General features: G+C 36.4%; 1 protein-coding gene across 12 annotated transcripts in view; it reads left to right on the top strand.

The window, feature by feature from the left end:
- Positions 1-24097, top strand: part of sema6bb (sema domain, transmembrane domain (TM), and cytoplasmic domain, (semaphorin) 6Bb) — a 287153-nt gene that overhangs the window by 197853 nt on the left and 65203 nt on the right. For all 12 annotated transcript variants that reach the window (XR_015497758.1, XM_087264464.1, XM_087264455.2 and 9 more), the window contains 5 exons: positions 3021-3119; positions 8752-8842; positions 10912-11031; positions 13718-13806; positions 16359-16576. Coding sequence is in view for 11 of the 12 variants with exons in the window: in XM_087264464.1 (XP_087120590.1) it covers positions 3021-3119; positions 8752-8842; positions 10912-11031; positions 13718-13806; positions 16359-16576 (617 nt within the window). In the remaining variant the exon portion in view is untranslated. The remainder of the gene's footprint in view (positions 1-3020; positions 3120-8751; positions 8843-10911; positions 11032-13717; positions 13807-16358; positions 16577-24097) is intronic.

Raw genomic sequence — 24097 nt, 5'->3', positions numbered from 1 at the left:
TTCTGTACATCTCATGAAAATCCCCATTGTCCTCTTCAAGCTTAAAAAAATTTGAAGTGATGCTGTAGATTAGCCAAAAGTGGCATTACACCTCTTCAAACTTAAGAAAAAAAACATTTAAAGTGATAATCAACCAAAAATGTAAATACTGTCATCATTTAGTTGCATTTTACTTGTTCAAAACCTGTTTTTTTTAATGTTTGAAAAGGACATAATATGCCCCTTTTTATAAAAGTGATATATGTGTCTGTGAGGATTCAGCTCAGAATACCCCCACAGATAATTTATTATAGCTTGTCAAGTTTTGCAACGACTTAGGTGCATGTGAGCAAAAAAACATAGCCCAATATACATTTCTGGAGATTGCGAATTGTGTAACCAGAAGTATGTATGGTTGCATTTTGTCTTTAAAATGAACGCTACGGTGCGGTATGAAGCCGTTCCTTTTCAAGCTTACCAGCTGACCTCTTACATCCATATGGATGGCTTTCCCGCTGTTACCAATTTGTCCAGTTGCTCGCATGTACATCGGTGGACTTGAGACGCACAGAGGAGTTAATCACTATGACGGGTTTGTGTCTGGCGGAGAACGGTTGCAGAAAGCGGGAAAAAACAAAAGCTAAAAAAATAAACAAGTAAATAACAGGGTGAGAGTGTGGTGAAATCTGAAAATGTTGTAAAAACCAGGCGAGGGCTTTTCTTTTTCTGAATTTCTTTTAAAAACTGTCGGATTGGTTTAGGGAACTAGGTGGACGGGTCAGTTGGTGTTTTTTTTTTTCAAAACACTTGGTAGGGTTTAGGGAAGGCAGAGAGTGGGTCAGTCATCAGCAGCATATGGTGGATATAATAAGAACAGAGAATGAAACTCGCAAGAAAACTTTGAGATCTTAAAAAGAGTATACTGTGGATTCGCGAAAACAAAAAATTAAAAAAAAACATAGTTCCTAGGATGTATTTGGTGCACTCCGAAAATGTATGTAGAGGTACATTTTCAGAATGAGACTGGGTTGGCTGCTTTCCAGAAGAAGGTAAAACCTTTGTTATTCTGACTCCTGAGAAACAAGAACAAAAAAAAAAAAATCTCACGCAGCCTAAATATCTGAAATTACTAGTTTTTTGCCACACATATTGTAATGCTTGACCTGCTGTGGTGAGTAATGTATAATAAGATCCCCTTCCTTTGTTACCAGAGGAGTGAAATCTTAGCATTTTGTTTACATGGTTGCATAGAAAAGATTACCAAAACAAAGTTAATAGGTTGTTATATTTCATGGTTTCTAGGCTTTTGACCTGGTGGCACACAGAAGTAGTGTAATTTTCATGATATGTCTCCTTTTATAAAAGTAAAGTAATAATAAAACAGTTATATATAATCACACATATAAACAAATTGCAGTAATATAAAGTAAAGTTTCAGTCATTTATATATTTACAGTAAATTGACAAACTATACAGAGTCAAGAAATCCTAATTCTTTCATTCAGTTTGAATAAACAAAATGATCAGAAAATTATTAAAATTATCAGAAAATGTAACAAAAGTTAAAGCCACGGTATGTAATTTTCCCTGCTATAGGGTATGTATTTACAAAAAGCAAAGACGTAGTTTGATGACCTTGTGGCTGATTGTGTAATCATGGGAGTTTTAGTCCTGCAGAAATCATTATCATTGGTGAGATAAAACATAACGAATAATCTGTCAAACCAAATCAAGAGCGCTAAAGCAATTGCTAATAGGAGATGTGCGTGACATGTCACGAAAGTAGCTGAGCTTTTATTATGCCATAGTCAACCTTTAAGAAAATTAGGTGCTAGAGCTAGGAAGGGGGGAGGGTTTTGTTTTAGAGATAAGTGTTTCTACAGGTGCATGTTCGCGTGGGTTTCCTCCAGGTGCTTCAGTTTCCCCCACAAGTTCAAAGACATGCGTTATAGGTGAACCGATTAAGCTAAATTGTATGTAGTGTATGTGTGAGAATGGGAGTGTATGGGTGTTTCCCAGTGATGGGTTGCAGCTGGAAGGGCATGCGCTGCGTAAAACATATGCTAGATGAGTTGGAGATTCATTCCGCTATGGCGGCCCCAGATTATAAAGAGATTAAGCAGAAAAAAAAATGAATGAAAGAATGTTTCTACAGGTTTGTCAAGCCCACTCACCAGCGTGAAACACACTGCATGATTTTATTTTATACTGGGTGATTGTAGTCTGGTGCAAATGTGCAAAACTGGTGCAAATGTTGATTAAAGTATTAGAGAGATGAACAAGTGCTCTACATGTGGTTTGTTAAACCCGCTTACCTCTGTAAGGGCACACTGAACTGATCATGCTTTGGGTTGTCATATGGTGAGATGGCGGAGAGAAGAGGTGGGTCCTGGTTTTGTTTACAGGCTTTCAGGCGATTGTTGTTTGAATATATAAAACTGTTCTATTGGTTTTTGGATATTTCAATGAACAAAATCTTCCATTTTGAGTTCAATGAATGACTGAATGAATGAATGACTGAATGAATGAATGAATGTGTAATTGGGTAAGCAGTGATTTCTCTGACACACAGTATTTCCCCTCTCACCTCTTGACTGAAAAACAAGAAGCCTGTGGAGGACGTGAGCATCTGGAATAGCACTCACTCCCACTGCTCCCCCTCCGTCTTTTTCTCTCCATCATTCAACACTGCTGTGATCATGTAGCCCCATTGCCCACAGGTTGCTGCCCATCAACTGGTGCCACACTGGCGGGCACACGCCGGGTACACCGGTGGGGGGCCGCACATGACATAAGCCATCTCTATTTCACATCCCTTAAAGCCGTTCACAGGTGCAGAGCTCAGACATGTGTGTTCAATCGCAGCGAGCTTCAGCCCAATGACTCACTGTTCCGTGCCTCTGCTTTGCCAAGTGAATTGTTTGCACAGATGCAAACAATCCTTGGAATAAAATTGAAAAGTGCTGAGAAATGTGATGTCATTGGAGTTTGATTTAGGAGACAAATGACTTTCTTTTTACTCACATGTTGTTGTTTTTCAGGACGAGTGCCGTAACTACATGAAGGTTCTGCTCAGCCGGCAGGGTGGATTGTTTATCTGCGGGACCAACGCCTTCAATCCGTTGTGTGCCAATTATACTGTGAGTACCAAATATTTGATCACACGAAAAATGGATTCTTTTGGAAACTCACCACACCCTCTAGTCTTTCATTACCCCAGTGTTCTGGGGTCTGTTTTTCTCATTGCATTTTTTTCTGTTTTGTTTTGTTTTGTTTTGTTTTGTTTTGCATTATTATTATTTTATTCATTCATATTACACATTATTACTATATATTTATACATATGTAAATATTTTATTTTACCATGTATTTTTATACAGTATTAATTAATGTATTATTTTTTAATTTAAATAAAATTTGTATATATTTTTTATATTATATTACTCTACATTTATACAAATAAATATATTATTTTACATAATATTTTACAGTATATTAACATTGTTAACATAAACAATATTATTTTAACAAATATTATTACATAAACAGTATAATATTTTTATTCTGATTTTATTTTATTTATTTATTTTACTCATTCTTTCGTATTATATTATATTACTCTATATATTTATGTATGTAAATATTTTATTTCATACAGTATTATTTACATTATTTAAGTTTTAATTTAATTTATTTTATATTTATTTATTTGTTGTTCATCTTCTTTTCTGCATATTCCCTTCATTAATCTGGGGTCGCCACAGAGGAATGAACCGCCAACTTATCCAGCATATGCTCCACGCTAGAGATCTGCGCGGGACTAAATTTTGAATCCCGCCCGCACCCGCCAGGTTTTAGCCCGAACCCGACCGCTCCCGCTTATATTAAGAATTTATTGTCCCGCTGCCCGACCCGCCCCGTTTTCTGGCTGATCCCGCTAAAGAGCGGAGGAGAACAAAACCGAAAATCACCAAGCTATACAGTCCAGACAGCCAAGCTGTCTGTATAAACACACACAGCACCAAGCACACACACACAGACAAATCTCTCTCTCTCATACGCGCGCGCGCGCGCACTAACACACACACAAGCACCAAGCAGACACACAGGCGTTTGCTGTTATATCAACTCAAAGGCTTGTAATACCATGTATCAAGTACCAATGTAATACCAAAAGGTTTTATATAAAGGTAAATAAATACTGAGTCGCGCCAGCTCCGGGCCGCAGCGCACATTACTCTCGGGCCGATTCCGGCGCAGATGCGGCAGCGTCGGCTCGCTTACGGCCGCCGCATCTGGCCCGATTGATTCGGGCCAGAATCGGGCAGTGAGTCCACAAGCATCCGGAGTCCGGAAGCCGGAGCCGGGCTGAGTGGTAAGTCTCCAGCAGGCGAGAATCTAGCCGGAACTGGCCCGAGTGCATTTTGCTATCTGGGAAAGCTCTCTCTCTCTCATACACACACACACAAGCACCAAGCACACACACAGGCAAAGCTCTCTCTCTCTCTCTCTCTCTCTCTCTCTCATTCGCATAGCAATATCCGCGATATTGCTAGACAGCCCGCTCCCGTCCCAAATTAAACCCGTTACCGACCGCTCCCGCGATTTATTCGGAAATTTATTCCCGCGCCGCAGAAATCTGGTCGGGTCCTGCGGCGCCCGCGGGACAGCCGCGAGAATGCAGACCTCTACTCCACGCAGCGGATGCCCTTCCAGCTGCAACACATCTATGGGAAACATCCATACACACTCATACACTGCGCACAATTTAGCTTACCCAATTCACCTGTACCGAATATCTTTGGACTGTGGGGGAAACTCGAGCACCCGGAGGAAACCCACGTGAACGCGGGGAGAATTTTATATTATATTATATTATATTATATTATATTATATTATATTATATTATATTATATTATTCTACTTTTATGCATATAAATATACTTTTTTTACACTGTACTGTGTTTTTATACATTATTATTTACATTTTTTTGTTTTATTTAATTTAAGATTTATAAATATTTTTTTTATTTTATTGTATTATATTAATTAAAATTACTGTACATTTTTACGAATAAATACATTATTTAACACTGTATTTTATTTTTATATATTATCATTTTATTTTAATTTTTATATATATTTTTGTTTTATTATTCTCTTTTTTTTTTGTACTTTCCTGTCTTTCTTTATCCCAAGTTTTTAGGCTCTCTATTTTCTCATTACATTTTCTCATACTTTATTTATTTTCCACAGCCCATTACTTCTCTCTCACATACTTTATTTCATCCTCCATAACTGCTTTTTTCCCTTCAGCACATTTCAGAGCACTGCTTGCAGCGGTATTATAAATGACTCAGGCAGCATTGGGTCACCACACATCTCCGACCCGGATGGGAATCTCTTAAAAAACCCCTAAGCTAAAAAAAAAAAAAAAAATCTTCCCTGTCGTTTGTTTATACTCTATTTTTCCACCTGTCTGGCCGTCAATATGCCCAGAAGCTGCAAGCTGTTTCTGATGACCTCAAGAGCAGAGAGCTGTCATTAATCAGTCTAGACGTGCTACTCTCTGCACGGTTGTTTATTCGTAAAAGAATGGTAATGCCACTCAACGGGCACACTGTTTGAATCCAGGACCCTTGAGTGCATGTGTGTGTTGCGCTTCATCCATCTGGTCGGTGACTCCATCGCCCTCGGCGCACGTGATGCACATTAATGGAGGATTTGAGCTGCTAGTCCACCTGAGGTATTAGCTTGAGTACCACATCCATAAACACCACACCTGAGCACTGCCTCCAATATCAGATCCGCTCCTCCTCAACCAATCACGCTAATGATATACAGCCTGCTGGATAAAGAAGAAAACACATAATTACTAATCACCCGCTCTGCTGGATTCCAGCTTGCCTCGCTCAGGTTGAGAAACACACACATGTTTATGCACATTTAAGTGTGTATCAGTTCATAAAAATGCTGGTTTGGTATATTCATTGTACAGACGTTTATTATTATTTATTTATCATATATTATTATCAGAATTTATTAATTATTAGAATTCTGTCACGTCACATTAAAGAGCATTTATTGTCTTGATAAATTTGACAGAATTAGATTAGATTAGAATGTTTAGAATGTACCAATTTTAATGCTTCCCACTGGTTTGAAATATACTTACGGTAGCTGGATTGAAACTTTTTACCCACATACAGCACAAAAATAATGTGCTTTTTATTCATTCATTCATTCATTCATTTTCTTGTCGGCTTAGTCCCTTTATTAATTTGGGGTCGCCACAGCGGAATGAACCGCCAACATATCCAGCAAGTTTTTACGCAGCAGATGCCCTTCCAGCAAGCTATCTCTGGGAAACATCCACACATACACACACATTCATACACTACGGACAATTTAGCCTACCCAATTCACCTGTACCACATGTCTTTGGACTGTGGGGAAAACCGGAGCACCCGGAGGAAACCCACGCGAACGCAAGGAGAACATGCAAACTCCACACAAAAACACCAACTGAGCCAAGAATCAAACCAGCGACCCAGCGACCTTCTTGCTGTGAGGCGAACGTGTTACCCACTGCGCCACCATGTGCTTTTAAACTATATATATATTTTTATTATGACTCTGTAAAACACATTTTCTTTTCAATGGGTTAAAGTTATTTAAAAAAGGTGTTGAAATAAAAGAAATCCACTATTTCTCTTACTTTTATGCTATTTAGGAGCCATGTCTCTACAGTTGCTTTATTGACATGACATTTAGTACAGTATTGCCAAAGCATGTTAGATATGGATAAGGTATGTAATGTATTAACATCATTAAATTAATGAAATGTACAGAAATTTAGAAATAACTAACAGAAAAAAGGAATAAAAATAGACATTATTGCTAAAAATTATAATAATTACAAGAATAAAAGTGTAGATTATTTAAATAAGGCAAATTAGTTGATTAGCCATTTCTAATGGTGTACAAATTTGGAACCAGTATTGACATCATTTTGTTCTCTCGGAATATATAGTTTAGGCCTAAAGTCGTTTATTAAATAATTAATAATTTATTGTTTCTCTCATGGCTGTACGTGTGCAGTCGGCTGCGAAAAAGTAATGCAATAACGCATACAAATAACAGCAACTTTATAAAGCAAAAGCTGAATCCCGGACATTTTAGGAGATTCAGAAACTATGACTAGACGCATTTTGGTGCAAAAGGCGCGTCTCTGTGGGTCTGCAGAGCACATGAGATTGTCTGTGTAAGTGTTGACAGAATCAGCAGTAGGAAAAGTGCAATGCGAGAGAAGATTTTCCACTGGTTAATCGATCATGAATGTTTGGCTCTCTTGAGCGGATACAAAAAAGTGTAAAAGCATGATAATAATAGTATTATTCATGTGTCACCACCAAATATACTTTGGCGGCCATTAATAATAAAATAAAATAAGCTGTAAGATGTAAGATATAATATAATATAATATATATTATTATTATATTATAAATTATTAAAAAATATACAATATAAAATTCTTCACAAATAGTTGTTGATATAACTGTATGTGTTCTGTACACACATGGACCAAACCAACAGGCAGATAATATGAAAGAATCAAGAGACCACGCTAATCATTATATTGGACAGCATAAGCTTTAAATCAATGCACTTTTGGGCTTGGCAATATTAGAGAAATATTAGGCTTAGTCCCTTTATTAATCTTGGGTCGCGACAGCGGAATGAACCGCCAACTTATCCAGCATAAGTTTTACGCAACGGATGCTCTTCCAGCTGCATCCCGTTACTAGGAAATAACCATACACACTTAATCACACATATACACTACGGACAATTTAGCCTACCCAATTCATCTGTACTGCATGCCTTTGGACTTGTCAGGAAAACCAGAGCACCTTTAAGAAGCTCACACGAACACGGGGAGAACATGCAAACTCCACACAGAAATGCCAACTGACCCAGTTGAGGCTCAAACCAGTGACCTTCTTGCTGTGAGGCGACAGCACTACCTACTTCGCCACCGCGTCGCCCATTAGAGAAATATAAAAGACACAACCTTTGATATGTGACTGGCAGTATTTGAATGTAAAAGCTCCACTGTCAGTGAGTGCCTGGAATTGCGTTTAGCATTTGAGTAAGTAATAACACTGTTTAGCAGTAATTTCAGAAACAGCTTTCAGGAGCAAAATTGCAGACACCATAATAAAACAGTAAAGTAAAGTGTTCATAAGTGGCATCTGTGCTTCCCCAATCCTGACAGCCACCTGCCGTCTATTTCCATCAAGGGAATTAGGAAGATAAAAGTTTGTGTATGCAAAAGTCTCGAGGATACGAAGAAACTCCGTCTGTCAAGCTGGAAACACGCTGTTGATGATCTGAGTAATGAAAAGAATAATCGCGCACCTTTAATGCAACATTACACCTGTCAGGAGTTTAGGAGGCTCTCTGGAGACCGAAAAGTGCGGTGGAGACAGAGAGAGAGGTTTATTTATAGTTCCTTTTAATGGCCTGAGAGTCATTTTCAGCTTGAACTGTAATTGTGCTATAAATTGCTTACGGATGTTTTTGAAATTAAATTTTGTGCGTATGTTTTAACTCGGCTAACTTTTCTCTCCTTCTGCTTGGTATTAGCAAACAGTTCTATTGAGAATATCATGTTTATTTAGCAGTGTCAATTTTTCCTCCTGCTTTTTGTGCCACTAATTAAACAAATGTGTTTTCTCTCTCTGTGTATGTGTGTGTGTTTGTATTTAGGGAGACACTCTTGAGATGGTGGGTGAAACTGTAAGTGGCATGGCTCGATGCCCATACGACCCGAAACATGCCAACGTGGCCCTGTTTGCAGGTGAGAGTCCTCATTTTACTTGCTTTCCGCATTATCAGAAGAAATATGTCTGTTGTCCGCCTCTGCACATTACAGGACTAAATATAGATATAGGTAATGCTGATGTCCTTGTTGTTATTCTTTAACTTAATTACACGCTGGTCTACGAGCAATATTTATGTGCATCTCTCAGTCTAATCATGCACATATGCTCTCCAGCACATTCCCTGCTCGGTTTTATGACTCTACTGCTTCCTGCCTGGACGAACCTAAGGGAAATGAAACATTTTTTGTAATATAGGAAGACGCATTAGACTGGGGAAAGTATATTGAGACCATATTTTATGCAAGGCAGTTATTAATCAGAACAGACAAGGAAGCGAAACAACTGAAAATAACCGTCTTTTAATCAGTTTTGCAACTCATTTGCATAACTCAGGGGCATGACACATGTTTCTACTATGATAGAAGTTATATTTATTTTCAGTGGCCACTTTATTAGATACATTAACTATTACCAGGTTGTACTCCCTTTTGCCTTCAGAATTGAATCCTTTGTCTCAAATCTTTGTTTCGTTTATTCAAGAAGGTGCTGTAAACATTTCTCAGAGACTTTGGTGCATATTGATATAAAAACATCACACTGCATATTAGACCCTGGAAAAGAAAGCTATTCTTAAGCGTACATTTTGTCAGCAATACTTTATATGAAAGCTGAATGAATTAGCCTTTCGTTATGATAGAAAAGGTTGGAATATCTGCACAAGACAACTATTAATAATATAGTATAATAAAATCTAAATGCAATGCACATTAGTATTAAATGAAATCTGTTTTAATATATTTACAGTAGGAAATTTACTAAATATCTTCATGGAAGACATTACTTAACATTCTATTCAATTTTGGCATAAAAGAAAAATCTATGCTTTTGACCCATTCAATGTATTTTTGGCTGTTTTTAAAATATACCCATGCAATGTAAGAACTTTGTGGTCCAGAGCCGCTTATTACAACATGATGTGAATCTCCTATTTGTGTGATTTGTAGTGTTTATAATAGTGTCGTAGTAGAATTTTGTTGTTCTGAATTGAGTTTGCTGTAGCTATCTGACATAACTCTTCTTCTGCTGCTGTAGCTCATCTGTTTCAAGGTTGGATGTGCTCAGAGATGCTTTTCTGCAGAGCTTGGTTATAATGAGTGCTTGTAATAAATGAATGCTGTCTTTTAGTCAGTCCAAAGCAGTCTGGCATTTTTTCATTGACCGCTGGCTTTTTTGGGCCATTCTATATAAACCCTACAGATCTTTGTGCATGAAAATCCCTGCAGATCATTCGTTTCTGAAATGCTCATACCAGCCAGAACACATCAAGTTCAGTCACTCAAATCCCCTTTTTTTCCCTAATGATGGGTTTGAACTTCAGCAAATCTTCTTGTCTAAGTCTATATATAGTACATGCTACATTGACTAATGTGTGATTTGTTGAAATGAGTTATGTAGTTGAGAAGCTTTTATAGATTCCAATAGACTTTAACAGTTGACAACAAAATTAATAACCATTATTAAATATTTGTCAAGTAACTTAGAGATTTCGTTTCAACACATTTTTAAACATAATTTGTTTTGTCTTTGCCATGGTTACAGTTCTTACTATTTTGCTAGTTATTTTGCAAGATACTAGTATTCAGTGCAATTTAAAGGCTTTACCAGGTAAATTAGTTTAGCATGGCAAGTTAGGATAATTATACTAGTTACTGGACAGCAAACGTTTGTTTTTCGCCAATAAAAAAAAAAAAACTTTCTAAAGGGGGTCAACAATATTAACCTAGGAAGTTTAAAAAGTAAAATCATTGTTTCATTTAAGCCAAACTAAAATAAAAACATTATAAAACATAATATGAAATACTGTGGGGGAAAAAATTTGTTCTAATAAACAACACAAATATTTTATAAAGAATTAAAATGTCAAAGGAGGGCTAATAATTTTGTCTGAAAACTAAAACTATAGGTTTATTATCCTTCTGTGCTTTGTATGTTTTTGAACTATATAGATATTAAATAGAGAGTTTGTTTTTGTGCTTTTTTGCAGAGAGGAATCTCTACACGGCCACAGTAACTGATTTTCTGGCTATCGATGCTGTAATCTACAGGAGTCTGGGGGACAATCCTGCCCTGCGAACGGTGAAACACGACTCCAAATGGTTTAGAGGTAATGAAGACATCAAATGCTAGCTGACAGGAAGAGGAAGCTGTGCAGAGTCAACACATCAATGTAGCATTAATGCTGTTTTTGTATGTATAATGTATGTGAGAGAGCGAGTTAAGTGCACTGATGCATGCGCCATGCCTGTTGTTAAAAAGCATTTGTTTTTGCATGACTTGTACTAACCTTGAATCATCTGTGCGTGCACGTGTGTGTATACATGTAAACAGCTATGGGAAAAAATAGTAGACCACTTGGACATTCTTAATGTCTCTGGGCTTTCAATTTATGCTTATTTGTTTAAGTAAAACTGATGATGGTTATTCTAAATTGAAATAAGCTATCATTTAGAGCAGTGGTCCTCAAAAAAAAGTGGGGATTATGTTTTGCAGGTTGTAGGTTGCTAGGTGATTATCAATTTATTTTTTCAGAGGATGACAAGCTGACAAAACATTGCTGTATCTCTGATACAACTTTTATTTATTGAGAAAATTACAAAGCCCTGCAGTGTTAGAGTGTTCTGTGTTTGTCTGAGATAGTCTTACAGAAATGTGTATATCCATACAAACTGAAGCCATACCTGCTTATCAGTCCCATCTCCCGCCACCCTTTCGTTTTGTTATTTCTCCCAGAAAGCTCCTATAATTTCAAACCACCAAAAGACCGATGTTGTTTGCGATCTCCATCAGTTGATCTTCTTGCACAGACATGCCGGATTCACCTGATTTGTTGACCAATTTTTTGCGGATCCATTCCTTGGCAGTTTGCGGGTCCTTCACTGGGCCATTTTCCCTTATAGCAAAGAAACTTTTCAGTGTTGCCAGACATAGCTGACTTTTTCCAGCCCAAAAGCTGTCTAAAACCTGCCCAAACGCACAAACAAATGCCCAAAATATTAAATTCATATTTTATTCATTTTTAATTTATTTAAATCGAATTAACCTAGTTACTTTAACTGTCATATTTGTTAACCATACAGCAACCGACACCAGCAGTCACAGGACCACAACATAACCGGACCACATCGAAACACTGCCCCCCCTCTTACCCACACACTGCACTACCTATTAGAGTACGTTTTACTTTTAAAATGGGGTATAAGTTCATCACATTTGGTGTTTTATAATTCTTTTGAGCTATATAAGATGCTGCTTGTCAATCAGACAACGCTTCTGTTTGTTCTTGCTGTCAATTGCTTGGAAAAAATGGTCAATAAAAGTGTCATAATAAACCGCTGTGAGTTTAACTGCAGGCGCTGCGTGATGCCCGTGCACGCAAAGGAAGTCAGATTTGTAAGGGGAGTCAGATTTTGATATTTTGATGCAACTTTGCTTCTCTGAGTGGGTGGGCTCACGTGGTTTGCTCTATGCACTGGTCACTACTAACTGAATGGAGTAGGAGCACTTAATTATGTGTTGTTAAATAAGTTGCATATAAAATTTACGTTTTAGAACCGTCTACATTTTATCAACCCACCTATGCCATTTTTTAACCTTAATCAAATTCCAAACTGCCCAATCTGGCAACACTGCCAAAGACATCTTTCTAACTCATTTTGTTGCTTGTGGGTTAAACTTGGGCACTCAAGATGTAACCGAGAGTATAATCATTTTTCAAAATAAAAGACTTTTCAAAGTAAAAGATCGTTCAGACTCAGATAATAAATAAAAGTGGAATAATAAATGATTTCTTGTGCAGCCCAGTACCATTTGATCCATGGACCGGTAACAGTCCACAGCCTAGTGGTTAAGGACCACTGATTTAGAGCATAATTTATTCTATCAAATAAGACAAATTAAGCACATTTTCAGACAATGTTTACAGTTATTTTAGACAACACAAGTGCTATATAATAACAAATAAGAGTGTTGAAGCTTACACTTCATCCCGCTCCATTTCGATCATAATGAAATGCATTTTGTTTAAAGAATTTTTTAAATAAGTGATTTTTTTCTTATATATATATAAAATAAATCAAAGCAAAGTGTTTTAGATTTATTTTAAGTTTAAAAAACTGTGAGCAGACCTTTATAAAAATTATTTTACTTACAATAGATGCATACCTAATAAAAAAAGATAAACTACATTTTTTAAGTGTTTTTTTAAGCTGTGAAGTAAAAAAAAAATGCTCCACTGAAATGAATTTGATTTCAAATTTGACAGAAATGTTTTCGGAGGTTTATGGCATCATTTCTCTGGTCACCTCATTTTAGATTTGTTTTCCATTGACTGTCACAGTGCATTCTGTGTCAGCGTCTCACTAGTTTTGGAATGGAGCATTAGTGTCAGGGTCGATAACGCTTTCTAAGCATCCCTATCTGAGTCAGCAGCCAAACTGGATGTCAAACCCACCTCCTCTTCCCATCTTTCTTTGCTTCTCTGGTCTTGTGCCCTAATGTGATCTCTCTGATGCAGCAGAAAAGCACATCTGTGTCCTGACTCAAACTCCAGGCTTCTCTCCCTCCTGCTGTCCTGGGTCACTTCCTGCCCCAAAACGCCCTCACTTTCCTTTTTGTGCTTTGTGTGTGTCCATTGACTGTACTGTATAATGGCTCTATTGGAAAGCAGCACATAGTTTAACGCTGTAGTTCCGTCAAATCAGCTCTTCTTAAAGTCCATGTGACCTGTGAGAGTAGTAACATGCCATAAACAGGAAGTATTGATGGTTTGGTGTTGTTCGGTTGTGTTTCAGAGCCATACTTTGTGAGCGCTGTGGAATGGGGGCCGCACGTCTACTTCTTTTTCAGAGAGATGGCCATGGAGTTCAACTACCTGGAGAAGGTGAGAGGATTGTTAAGTTATGGAGACTTGTGCACAAGTATCTTGATTGTCGTGTTTTCATAATAAAAAAAGACGCGTTTTTCAGAGTTTACTCTAATGTTTCAGAAGACAGTTAGGCCTAATCCCAATTCTACACCTTAGCCCTTCGCCTTACCCGTTTGCTTCATTTTGCACATTCACCTGAAGGGGTAGGGGTGTCCCAATTATCTTAAAGGCGTAGGGCTAAAGGGGAGGGCCGAATAGCACTTGAAACAGAGATTTTTCAGGACCGCACTCGAAACCAAGGGGTACGAAAATTTCCCATAATACACCATCGATAATGACAGCATGGCTGCACACGGAAGTCAGGAGATGCACAAATTAGTATTTTTTTGTCATTATTATGAGTTTTTACGACAAATAACCACATGTTTTACTACATTGATAGTGCCGTTCGTGTTTTACAGCTAAAATAAAAACTAAATTTGACTTTCTATAACCCCTAATAAGAACTCCTGTTTATTATTACCACAACATACTTTCATATCTGACACTCTATGACACTCAAAAACCCTCTCAGAAAAGTCAAGTGGCTGGGAATAAGCTTTTTACAGTGTCTGGTGTAATGTTCATGTTGTTTTCATGTGTTTAAATAGATGAATATGGCCATGGTGTAAATGCACAATACAGTTCTGAGCTTATTGCCACATTGTATCGTTATAATAACATGATATCGTTGCCTTCAGTTATTTTCTGAAAATAAATTCCAAACAACTGGAATAAGTACAGCTGTCGCCATCTCATCTGAAGTAAGAGATTGCGATGACATGCAATATGATGAGGTGTGCAGGTGTTGTAGTGGTGTCCCATTTCTCATGGGTAAATTTTGAAGCCCTTCACCTTCACACTCTGTTTCAAGGGCCAAGGGGAAGAGGTAGGGGTACAAAAATAGAATTAGGATTGGGTACCTCTTTAGCACCTTGTAGCCACAAAAGTTTTTTATAATGGATAAAGTATCTGTAAATTGGTAAAAAAAAAAATAATAATAATGAAAAGTTCTGTACATTAAGAAATTTTTTTTAAAATATGGTTTATTTTAAGTACCCATAACTGTTCTTTTGTGTCATTACTGTAAAAAACCACTTTTGGGGTCTTTATAAAATCACCCAAGAACTAATTATTTGTGTAATATTGGTCCAATTATTATTTTAACTCTACACTTAAAAGCGTAAAGCGTCCTTTGGAATTTATCTGTATGTTAAAGTATGCATATAATGATTTTTTTTTCATCAGCACAAAGCCCAGTTTAATTATGCATACTAAATATATACAGCTCATACAGTATATCGTTTTCTATATTGATTTGTTTTTGCACTGTAAGTTGGTTTATTTCGAAGTTGGATGATATTGCTTATTGTTTCTGTCTGAAAATAAATGATTGAACTATTTTATTGTATGTAAAGAAAAATTAAATCTTTCTAACAAATGTTTATAATTTCTAGAGAGAAAAGGCTCGGATTCTGGAAACTAATGCATAAAAACTCATATTTTGAGCTTTGTTTTAGCTTTTGTTTGTTTGTTTGTTTCTTTCTTTTTTTTTTGATGCCCCTTAAATTTAGTACCTCTTACAGTACACTCCAAAAAATATGCTTGCAGTTTGTTCAAACTGCCTATTTAAAATCAGTTTAAACAACACAATTCTTGATTTTTCTGAGGGACAGTTTAATTGTTTTATGTTCAATCCACTTAAATTTGTAAAAACAAATTAGTTAACTTAATTCCTTCATGTTGTCCCAACTCGAATGTGTGGAACCCAGCATTTTTTACAGTGTAGGTTCAGTTTCAAGGTACACTTAAAATGTATACTTTGAATGTAGTATGAGAAACATTTGTCAAATGTATAAATATAGAATTCCTGAAATATGAAACATTAAAATTATCCCTATCAGCAGTATATAAATATAGAGATCAGCGCGCAAAAAAATTGTGTTACTGTATGTGCAGTCTGGCAATATTATTCAAATGTCAATACTTACCACGGTATTTCCAGTCAGAGAGCAGTATGACCTTTTTCTTTTTTTTGTTTTGCTGAATGCTTAATTTAATAACCATGCCCTATAAAGCAGTTTTCAGTGTAATTTAGATGCACAGAAGTTTAGTTTTTTTTTCTGTTGTTGTTTTTCAGGTCAACTGAAATGCCATCAGTCATATCATTTACTGAAAACCGAGAAAAACAGATCGGAAGAAAAACAAAGCTTCCTTTTATGTTCGAATTAGCAATGCAAGACTTCTGCGAGAACAGAATTGTGCTTGCGCAGGCATTTTATACTGCTGGACCTCGAGGAGAACAAAAACCCACTGTGCTTTGGATTGGGCTGCTCTGAAATTGCTCTGCAAACCCATTTTAGGGAATGCTGACATTTTCATGAATGAATTTATATTAGCTTACCCATTTCACACAGACTAGCTACTCTCCAAAATCCCCAAGGATTAACAGATTTGGGGTGGAAAGGATACAGTACTGCATGTATTATTGAAATGCTGAAAATTCATAATTAATATCTGATTTCAAGGTGGTGGTGTCTCGTGTGGCTCGCGTGTGCAAAGCCGATCAGGGCGGATCACAGCGCGTGCTGGAAAAGCAGTGGACGTCATTCCTGAAAGCTCGCCTGAACTGCTCCATCCCGGGAGATTCGCATTTCTACTTCAACCTCCTGCATTCCACCAGTCCCATCATCCGCATGCACGGCCGGGACATCATACTCGCTGTCTTCTCCACACCCTCCAACAGGTGGGTCACAGCTTTCACAAACAACAACTGATGAAACTCTCGATAGCAGTCACGAAACAAGAAAAGAACCACCCACGATGCACATTACTCACATAAATGGCCAGGACTGGCTGAAATCAGTAGCTTGTATCTGATTGGCTGGCTTCCAGCTTCCAGGAGACAGGGTGCACTGGTTTTTATCTGCTGCTTAGAAAAAGTTGCGTTCGCAAGTTTCCAGGCTTCTACAAGAACTAGCCGCAGGATTTACCAAAATTTGCAAGGAATCAGTTTTTGAAAGAATCTGTATACCTACACAATTGTTTGGCAGTGAACATCAATTTTTTTTTTTTTTTAAAGAAATGAATACTGTTATTTAGAAATAAATTCTAAATTTATTTTTAATCGTTACAAAAACATTCTAAAAAATAAAAATAACTTTTATCTTTTTACTCATAAATTATTTCTTTAAAAAACTTATACTTCCAACATTCATAATAACAATCAAGCATTTGTGTTAGTCATAAAAAACATCAAAAAACATAAACATACTAAAAACATACTAAAACACAAATAGGCAAACAAACATGGCTGGGCTGGCAAGACAGGACAAAACATAATTGGAGCAGGAACTCAGGGGAAAGAATTAATGACGAACTAGCACAGGACAGCAGACAAGAAGAGAATATAAGGGAGAATTGTCTCAGTAAACTGAGCTCAAACTTCCTGTTGCATAATAATGTGCATGCAAGAGCTGACACTGTTGGTTTACAGGAGAGAAACTACTGTATTTGAACTTACTGTATAATTCAAATTAATGTGTACTTTTGCTTATTGTTTTGATGCTACATCCTAGTTGTAAACTAACATTATCAGATGTTCCTTGTTGATTGGGTGACCTGCATTTGGCCAGAATAAGCTGCAGTGTAGCAAGTCTTGCTAAACAAGACCGAGAACCGCTCATTTCCAAGCAGACTGTGATTCTCTAGAGGCGAACTCCCAAATATAGTGCATTAGCATTAGCCTCATTGATAGACAGCAGAGCTGGAAATATCACAGGCTGGTGGCAACATCGGAGCGCTGGGAAACGGGTACAATCGCTCTGGGTTTGGCTCGTCCTGTGAGATTATGGGTGAAAAACGACTGAATATAGAACACTGGCGCGACACTGCAGGGAATTTTATTGCAGGTTTTAATGGCATGTTGAGAGGCGCTGCGAGAGGAAAGATGGAGATTGATGTATGAATGAGGAATGGAATTGAAGTGGGAAGATGTACACATGCTGACAGCCTGTCACCAAGATGTCACACTTAGAGAGGAAAGCAACAACAAAACGTATATTTTTGGGATCAGGGAGCAAGTGCATGTTTTGACAGAGTTTGCTGGAAATAATTACAGGAAAGAATGCGCCCATGCTAAAATGAGGGAGGACTGTCAAGTGGATGGGAGTGAAGACGCTGAGAGTCATTACTAGGAAAGGAAATGAAGAGAAATGCTTGTTGTGTACATTCTAGCGCTATGTGTGATCAAGGTTTGAGAGTGACTGATTAAAGAGACAGTTCAGCCAAAAAGAAAGTTGTATTTTAAGGATTTATAAACAAGAACTGTATGCTTATCAAGGTTGCGTTTATTAGATGAAACATTAATAATATTTTACAGTAATATATTAGGCGACGCTTTGGTGCAGTAGGTAGCTCTGTCACCTCACAGCAAGAAGGTCACTGGTTCAAGCTTCAGCTGGGTCAGTTGGCATTTCTGTGTGCCGTTTGCAGTCTAAAGACATGTGGTACAGGTGAATTGGTTAGGCTAAATTGTCTGTAGTGGATGAGTGTAAATGTGAGCGTATGGATGTTTCCCAGAGATAGGTTGCAGCTGGAAGGGCATCCGCTGCATAAAACATATGCTGATAAGTTGGTGGTTCATTCCGCTGTGGCGACCCCAGATTAATAAAGGGACTAAGCTGAAAAGAAATTGAATGATTGTAATATATTATGTAAAGTATTCTTGTAATGGCAAATCTAAAGAGTAAAATAATTTTAATAGGATGATTTGGGGGTTAAGAAAGTTGTCTAATTATTACTAGTAAAAAAGTAAATAATCTAAAAATTAAAGGTTATGATGTTTTCTGTTCTTCTGGAAAAATTAGTGCATACTTTTAGGATTCTTTAATTCATTTAAAAATATTATTATTTATTTAAAGTAAAAAGATTTGGTTAATATTAAATATATTGCATATAATATACAATACACAGTTGAAACCAGAAGTTTGCATACACTGTATAAAAAGGCACATTTGTTTTGTTTTTTTTGAATGTCAATTGTTAAATGTAACTAAACTTTTTTCTCTTTTATGTAAGTTAGGATCACCAAAATTGTTTCTATTTGCTTAACAGCAGAGTAATGAGAGAAATATTTTTGAGAAATTTTGATTACTTCTTAAAAGTCAAAAGTTTAAATACAATAAGATTAATACGCCTCTAAAAAAGCCCAGATGATGGTGTCAAGGTTTTGGAAGTTTCTGATTGGCTAATTGACAAGAATTCTGTGTCACAGAGATGAAGGTGATATGGATATGGTGCGAACTGTACTGTACGTTATAACGGCAGAACAGAAGCAAAAGACGCTGTGTAGATGCTGGCTGAAGCTGGTAAGAGAGTTTCATTATCCAAAGTGAAACAATTCCGACAAGAGCTGAAAGACCACTTTGCAAGGAAAGAAGCATTACCCCAAAAGCATCATAAAAAGGCCAGAATAAAAATTGCAAAACCACACTGGGAAAAGATTTAAATTTTTGGAGACATGTCCTCTGGTCTGATGAAACTATAATTAAAATTGTTTGGGCATAATGACCAGCGTTACATTTGGAGGACAAAGGGGGAAGCTTACAAGCCTAGGAACACCATCCCAACTGTGAAGTATGGGGATGGCAGCATTATGTTGTGGGGCTGTTTTGCTGCAGGAGGGACTGGTCCACTTCACAGCATAGATGGCATCATGGGGAAAAAATACTATCTAGAAATAGTTAAGCAACATTTAGAGATATGAGCCAAAAAATTAAAACTTGGCCACAAAAGGATCTTCCAAATGGACCATGACCCTAAGCATACTACCAAATTAGTTAAAATGTGCTTTAAGGACAACAGAGTGAATGTTTTGGAGTGGCCATCACAAAGCCCTGATCTCAATCCTATAGAAAATGTGTGGCCAGAGTTGAAAAAGCGTATGCGAGCAAGACAGCCTACAAAATCTGACTCAGTTACACCAATTCAGTCAGGAGGAATGGGCCACAATTCTAGCAAACTGTTGCAAGAAACTTGGGGAAGGATACCCAAAACATTTGACCAAAGTTATATAGTTTAATGTATGTGTCACACCTGGGCTTTCTCTGGAAGGCAAAGGATCACAGGAGTTATCAAACATGTAGATTTATTGATAAACACTCGCATGAAGGACATAGGAAACACTGGAGACTCAGGAACGACATGGGGTGTTGACAAGCATAACCAAGAGAAAACAAAACCACGACTAAACAACACACAAGACTATAAATATACATGACTTTATGAAACGGATAACACACTAGGGATGAACACATCCAGGTGAATCTGATAAACATAATGAAAAGGCGGGAAACAGAACATAGAAGCACATGAGGAAGGTCACATGACGAAAACACTGGGGCCTGACAGTGTGTAAACTTTGCACTGTCTAGAAATTAATAAAGAAATCTTTTAAAAAATTCTCTCATTATTTTGCCATTTAGCAAATGTAAATCATTTTGGTAATTCTAACAGACCTAAAATAGTAAACATTTACTATGATTTAACATCGGACATTTTTTTAAAATGGTTATGTGCCTTTTTTGCAGTGTTTATAAACGTCTGGTTTCAACTGTATACTGTATATCATATGACCAGTGAAATATGACCATATATAATATATTTGGTCAAATTATTGCATCTTTGCTCAATAAAAATACTAATTGTTTTTTAAAAACAAAAACACACTCCTAACTCCTAACTTTTTGAATTATGCTGCCATAATACATATAAATATATCTAAATACCTTTGAAATAAAACATTGACAGCATAACCATGTGCAATTCTAAAAACAGATATTTATTTTAAGATTTACTAAGAATTACTTTTACTTGATTACATTTTTTAGAGTAATTTTTAAAGATGTTAGTGATCATTGACTGCAAAGCTAACCTGTTATAATCTAATTATATAATTCTAATACAATTGTATATTATTATATAATCTAATTATACTTAATTAAATATAATCTAATTATTTTTATTATTGTATTTGAAAGTGAATCATATTTAAATTAATATTTCAGACACCTCGTCAGTTCTAGTTAAACTATGTGTGCAAGAACGTGTATGGCGAGTAATATTTTTATTAGACCTGTGTTTGTGTGTGTGTGTGCGCGCGCGCGCGTGTCTGAGAGTGACAAATGAATTGCAATGATGATGGAGGAAGGGCAGAACTCCCAGCATGCAAATGTGTATTTGTGTCAGAGCAGGGGCCAAACTTCAGCAAATGCCAACTCTAATAACATCTCAGTCTGCTAATGGTTGCTTTGGGGGGGTCGAGTGGGAAGAGATAGAAGAATATGAAGGATGAATTTACAGTATGCATGTTGGGGATAGACACTCGCTCAAGGACGACTGAATGAGATGGTCAGTCACCAAGGCAACATTTAAAATGCACAGTTTTTGCTACAGTATTCCTGCCACTTGCACTGGTGTTTTTAACCCTTGAAAATGGAGACTTTTGGAAACCAAGGCTTGCTGTTTTTGTTTTCTCCATGATTTGGTCTTCTAGATCATCATGTTTTCTTCTCTAATTCGTCAAGCTTCTCTTATATGACCATTATTTTACTTTGTGATATGTGCTTCAAGTTCAAAGAAAATACACATACAAGTTTAAACAATCATAAATGGAAAAGGTCACTAGACCACAAGTGATGTACAAAGCCTTTGCAGTGTAACATTATCTATTATAAAAAAAAGTATTTGTTCCCAGTGAGAGACGTTTGTTTAGCTTTATTTAATTAGCTTTCTTTAGGCTACACGTTTATATGCTCAGACTATAGCTGATTTGTTAATTTTATATACACACAAATCATGGAAATAAGGATTGAACACATCAGCATTTTTCACAGAAAACATATTTCGTAAGGAGCCATTGACATTAAATTTAAAAACAACCAAAGAAATCCATATATGCAAAGTAAGCTAATTTAATTAAATTAAAAATGAAGTTTTGTGTAACAAAATAAAATGAAACAGGGGAAAAGTATTGGATAAAAAGGCAGTAAAAGCTCAAACAGCAGCTGAAATCACTGTAGTTAATCAGCAATCCTCTACCCTTCGCCATTGTAAATTAATATTAGCTGCTTCAGTCCAACATCTGCATTAGCAGGATGATGAAAATGAAACCAGGATGGACATTTCATCAAGACAATAATACAAAACACAGCCAAGGAAACTCTCAAATGGTTTTAGAGAAAGAAAATAAAGCTGCTTGAATTGTCCAGGCAATCACCTGACTTGAATCCAATAGAAAATGCAAAATAAAGATCAGATTTTATAGACGAGACCCACAGAACTATCAAGATTTGTACAATCTGTTGAAGTCTGTAAAAAAATCACATCTGAGTGATGTATGTGACTTCATTCCCCATATGAAAGGTGTCTTTCAGAAGCTGCCATCACCAAAAAAAAGCCTTTAATATAAAATACTAAATACATTTCAGTGGTTCAGTACTTTGTTCTTGTGTCGTTTCATTATTATTACACATCAGATTTTTTTAGTTTTGTTTTGTTTTATTTCTATGTTTGTATTATTTGGGTTTTTAACCTAAATCTGGTTTAATTCCATGTCAACATCTCCTTTAGAAATATTATTCCCAGAAAAAAAAACATGACGTGTTCAACACTTAATTTTTTATATCTACCATCACAATTTAGGTTCTTTATAACAAATACACAAATTATAATTTGTATTTTTATTTAATAATAAAAACTAATTCTGTTTTAGACTTGCCATGTGGTACCTGGTTTGAGGTTAGAATCTAAAGCTAAATCCCAAAACGTTCAACTCTCATATTGTCAACCCTGTTGGTGGTTTAAAAGATTAAACAATTAGTGAAAGATTCAAATGTTTCCTGTTATATTTAAGGATTCTGCATTATTTTACATTAATAATGGTTTCAGTTTACTGTAAATTATGCCTTGTTGTACAGGTATATAATTCAAGTTCAAGAAAAAACAAATGAAAAATGCTTGAATTTTATCTACAATTCTGGAATGAGACATACATAGAATGTAAAAGATGTGGATGTAGTATCCATGACGTCACCCATAGGTTTCTAAAGAGCGCAAATGAAGCTACAAGTAGGCGTGGCCAACCGTTGCCATTTTGTTCGAGCATCATCGCACCGACCGAGACAGAGAGAGGGCAAAGAGACAGAGCTCGAGCAAAGCTACAGATGCCTGCTAGCATTTTGCTTAGACAGGCTTTTCTTTGGGAGGAACGCTTAATGCTTTATTACCTGCAACTCGCTTGTGTTCTGACCACATGTGCTTGGTTGTATACTATATCTAAAAAGTGTTTAGACTTTTAAAAACACTGTTGTAGTACATGTGTTATTTTTATTGTTATTGTTATTATGATGTTTTTCTAAAGGAGGAAAACACGATTTACATTAAAATGCTTCAAATATAGTCTCTGTTAATACAAGTCTATTTATGAAATCCAGGCATAACACTGTATGAGAAAGTTTCAGATGACTGTTCCAGAGCCTACAGCTAATCAATCTGTGAGATTGTGGAGTGCTTTCAAGTTCTAGAGAAAATTATAAATGATAAATTATCTTACATAAAACAAATACATGTATAGATATAAGTATATAATTTCACTCACCTTGGAAATGGAGGCCACTTGAATGGTTTCAGGGAAATATTAGCTATATGCACCCAAATAGTTTTTTGTGCCAGGTTTTAAATACCTTTTTTCTGCTGTAAAGTTGGTCATTTTAACATTGGGGTCAATAGAAATCTGCTCTATTATGGAGCCAGGCCTAGTGGAATTTCAATGAATTGCAGTTTCTGTTACATCTGTATTAGCTTCACGAGGGAGAGCAGGAAGTTTCCGCTTGGTCATATACAATTTTGAAATTGGATAGTTACTATTATTTTCTAGCTTTCTTTTAGCTTCTAAATAGTAATGTATAAAGACCTTTTTTTTCCTCTCAATACAATTTAATATCAACTGTTTATATTGAAAGCCATTGTAATTTGCATTTTATTTAGTAATTGAATCTAAGCTATAATTAGCTACTATAGAATATATAGTGCAGTATAGTGAGAATCTTTTCTGAAACCAAGTGGAAACGGTTTTGTGGTTTTTAAATGCCATCTTTGCACAAAAAAAAAATCCCACTAGCCTAAGCGTAGCCTGTTAGCCCACGTCTTATTTTAAAAGCGGTTTCTTTAGCAGGCTGTTATCTGTGAGGGCTCCTTTCATTCGCTC

The sequence above is a fragment of the Danio rerio genome, chromosome 8, assembly GCF_052040795.2.
Source record: "Danio rerio strain M-AB ecotype USA chromosome 8, GRCz13ab, whole genome shotgun sequence".
Taxonomy (NCBI): domain Eukaryota; kingdom Metazoa; phylum Chordata; class Actinopteri; order Cypriniformes; family Danionidae; genus Danio; species Danio rerio.
The sequence above is the reverse complement of the archived record's forward strand: the minus strand, read 5'-3'. Positions and strand labels throughout refer to the sequence as shown.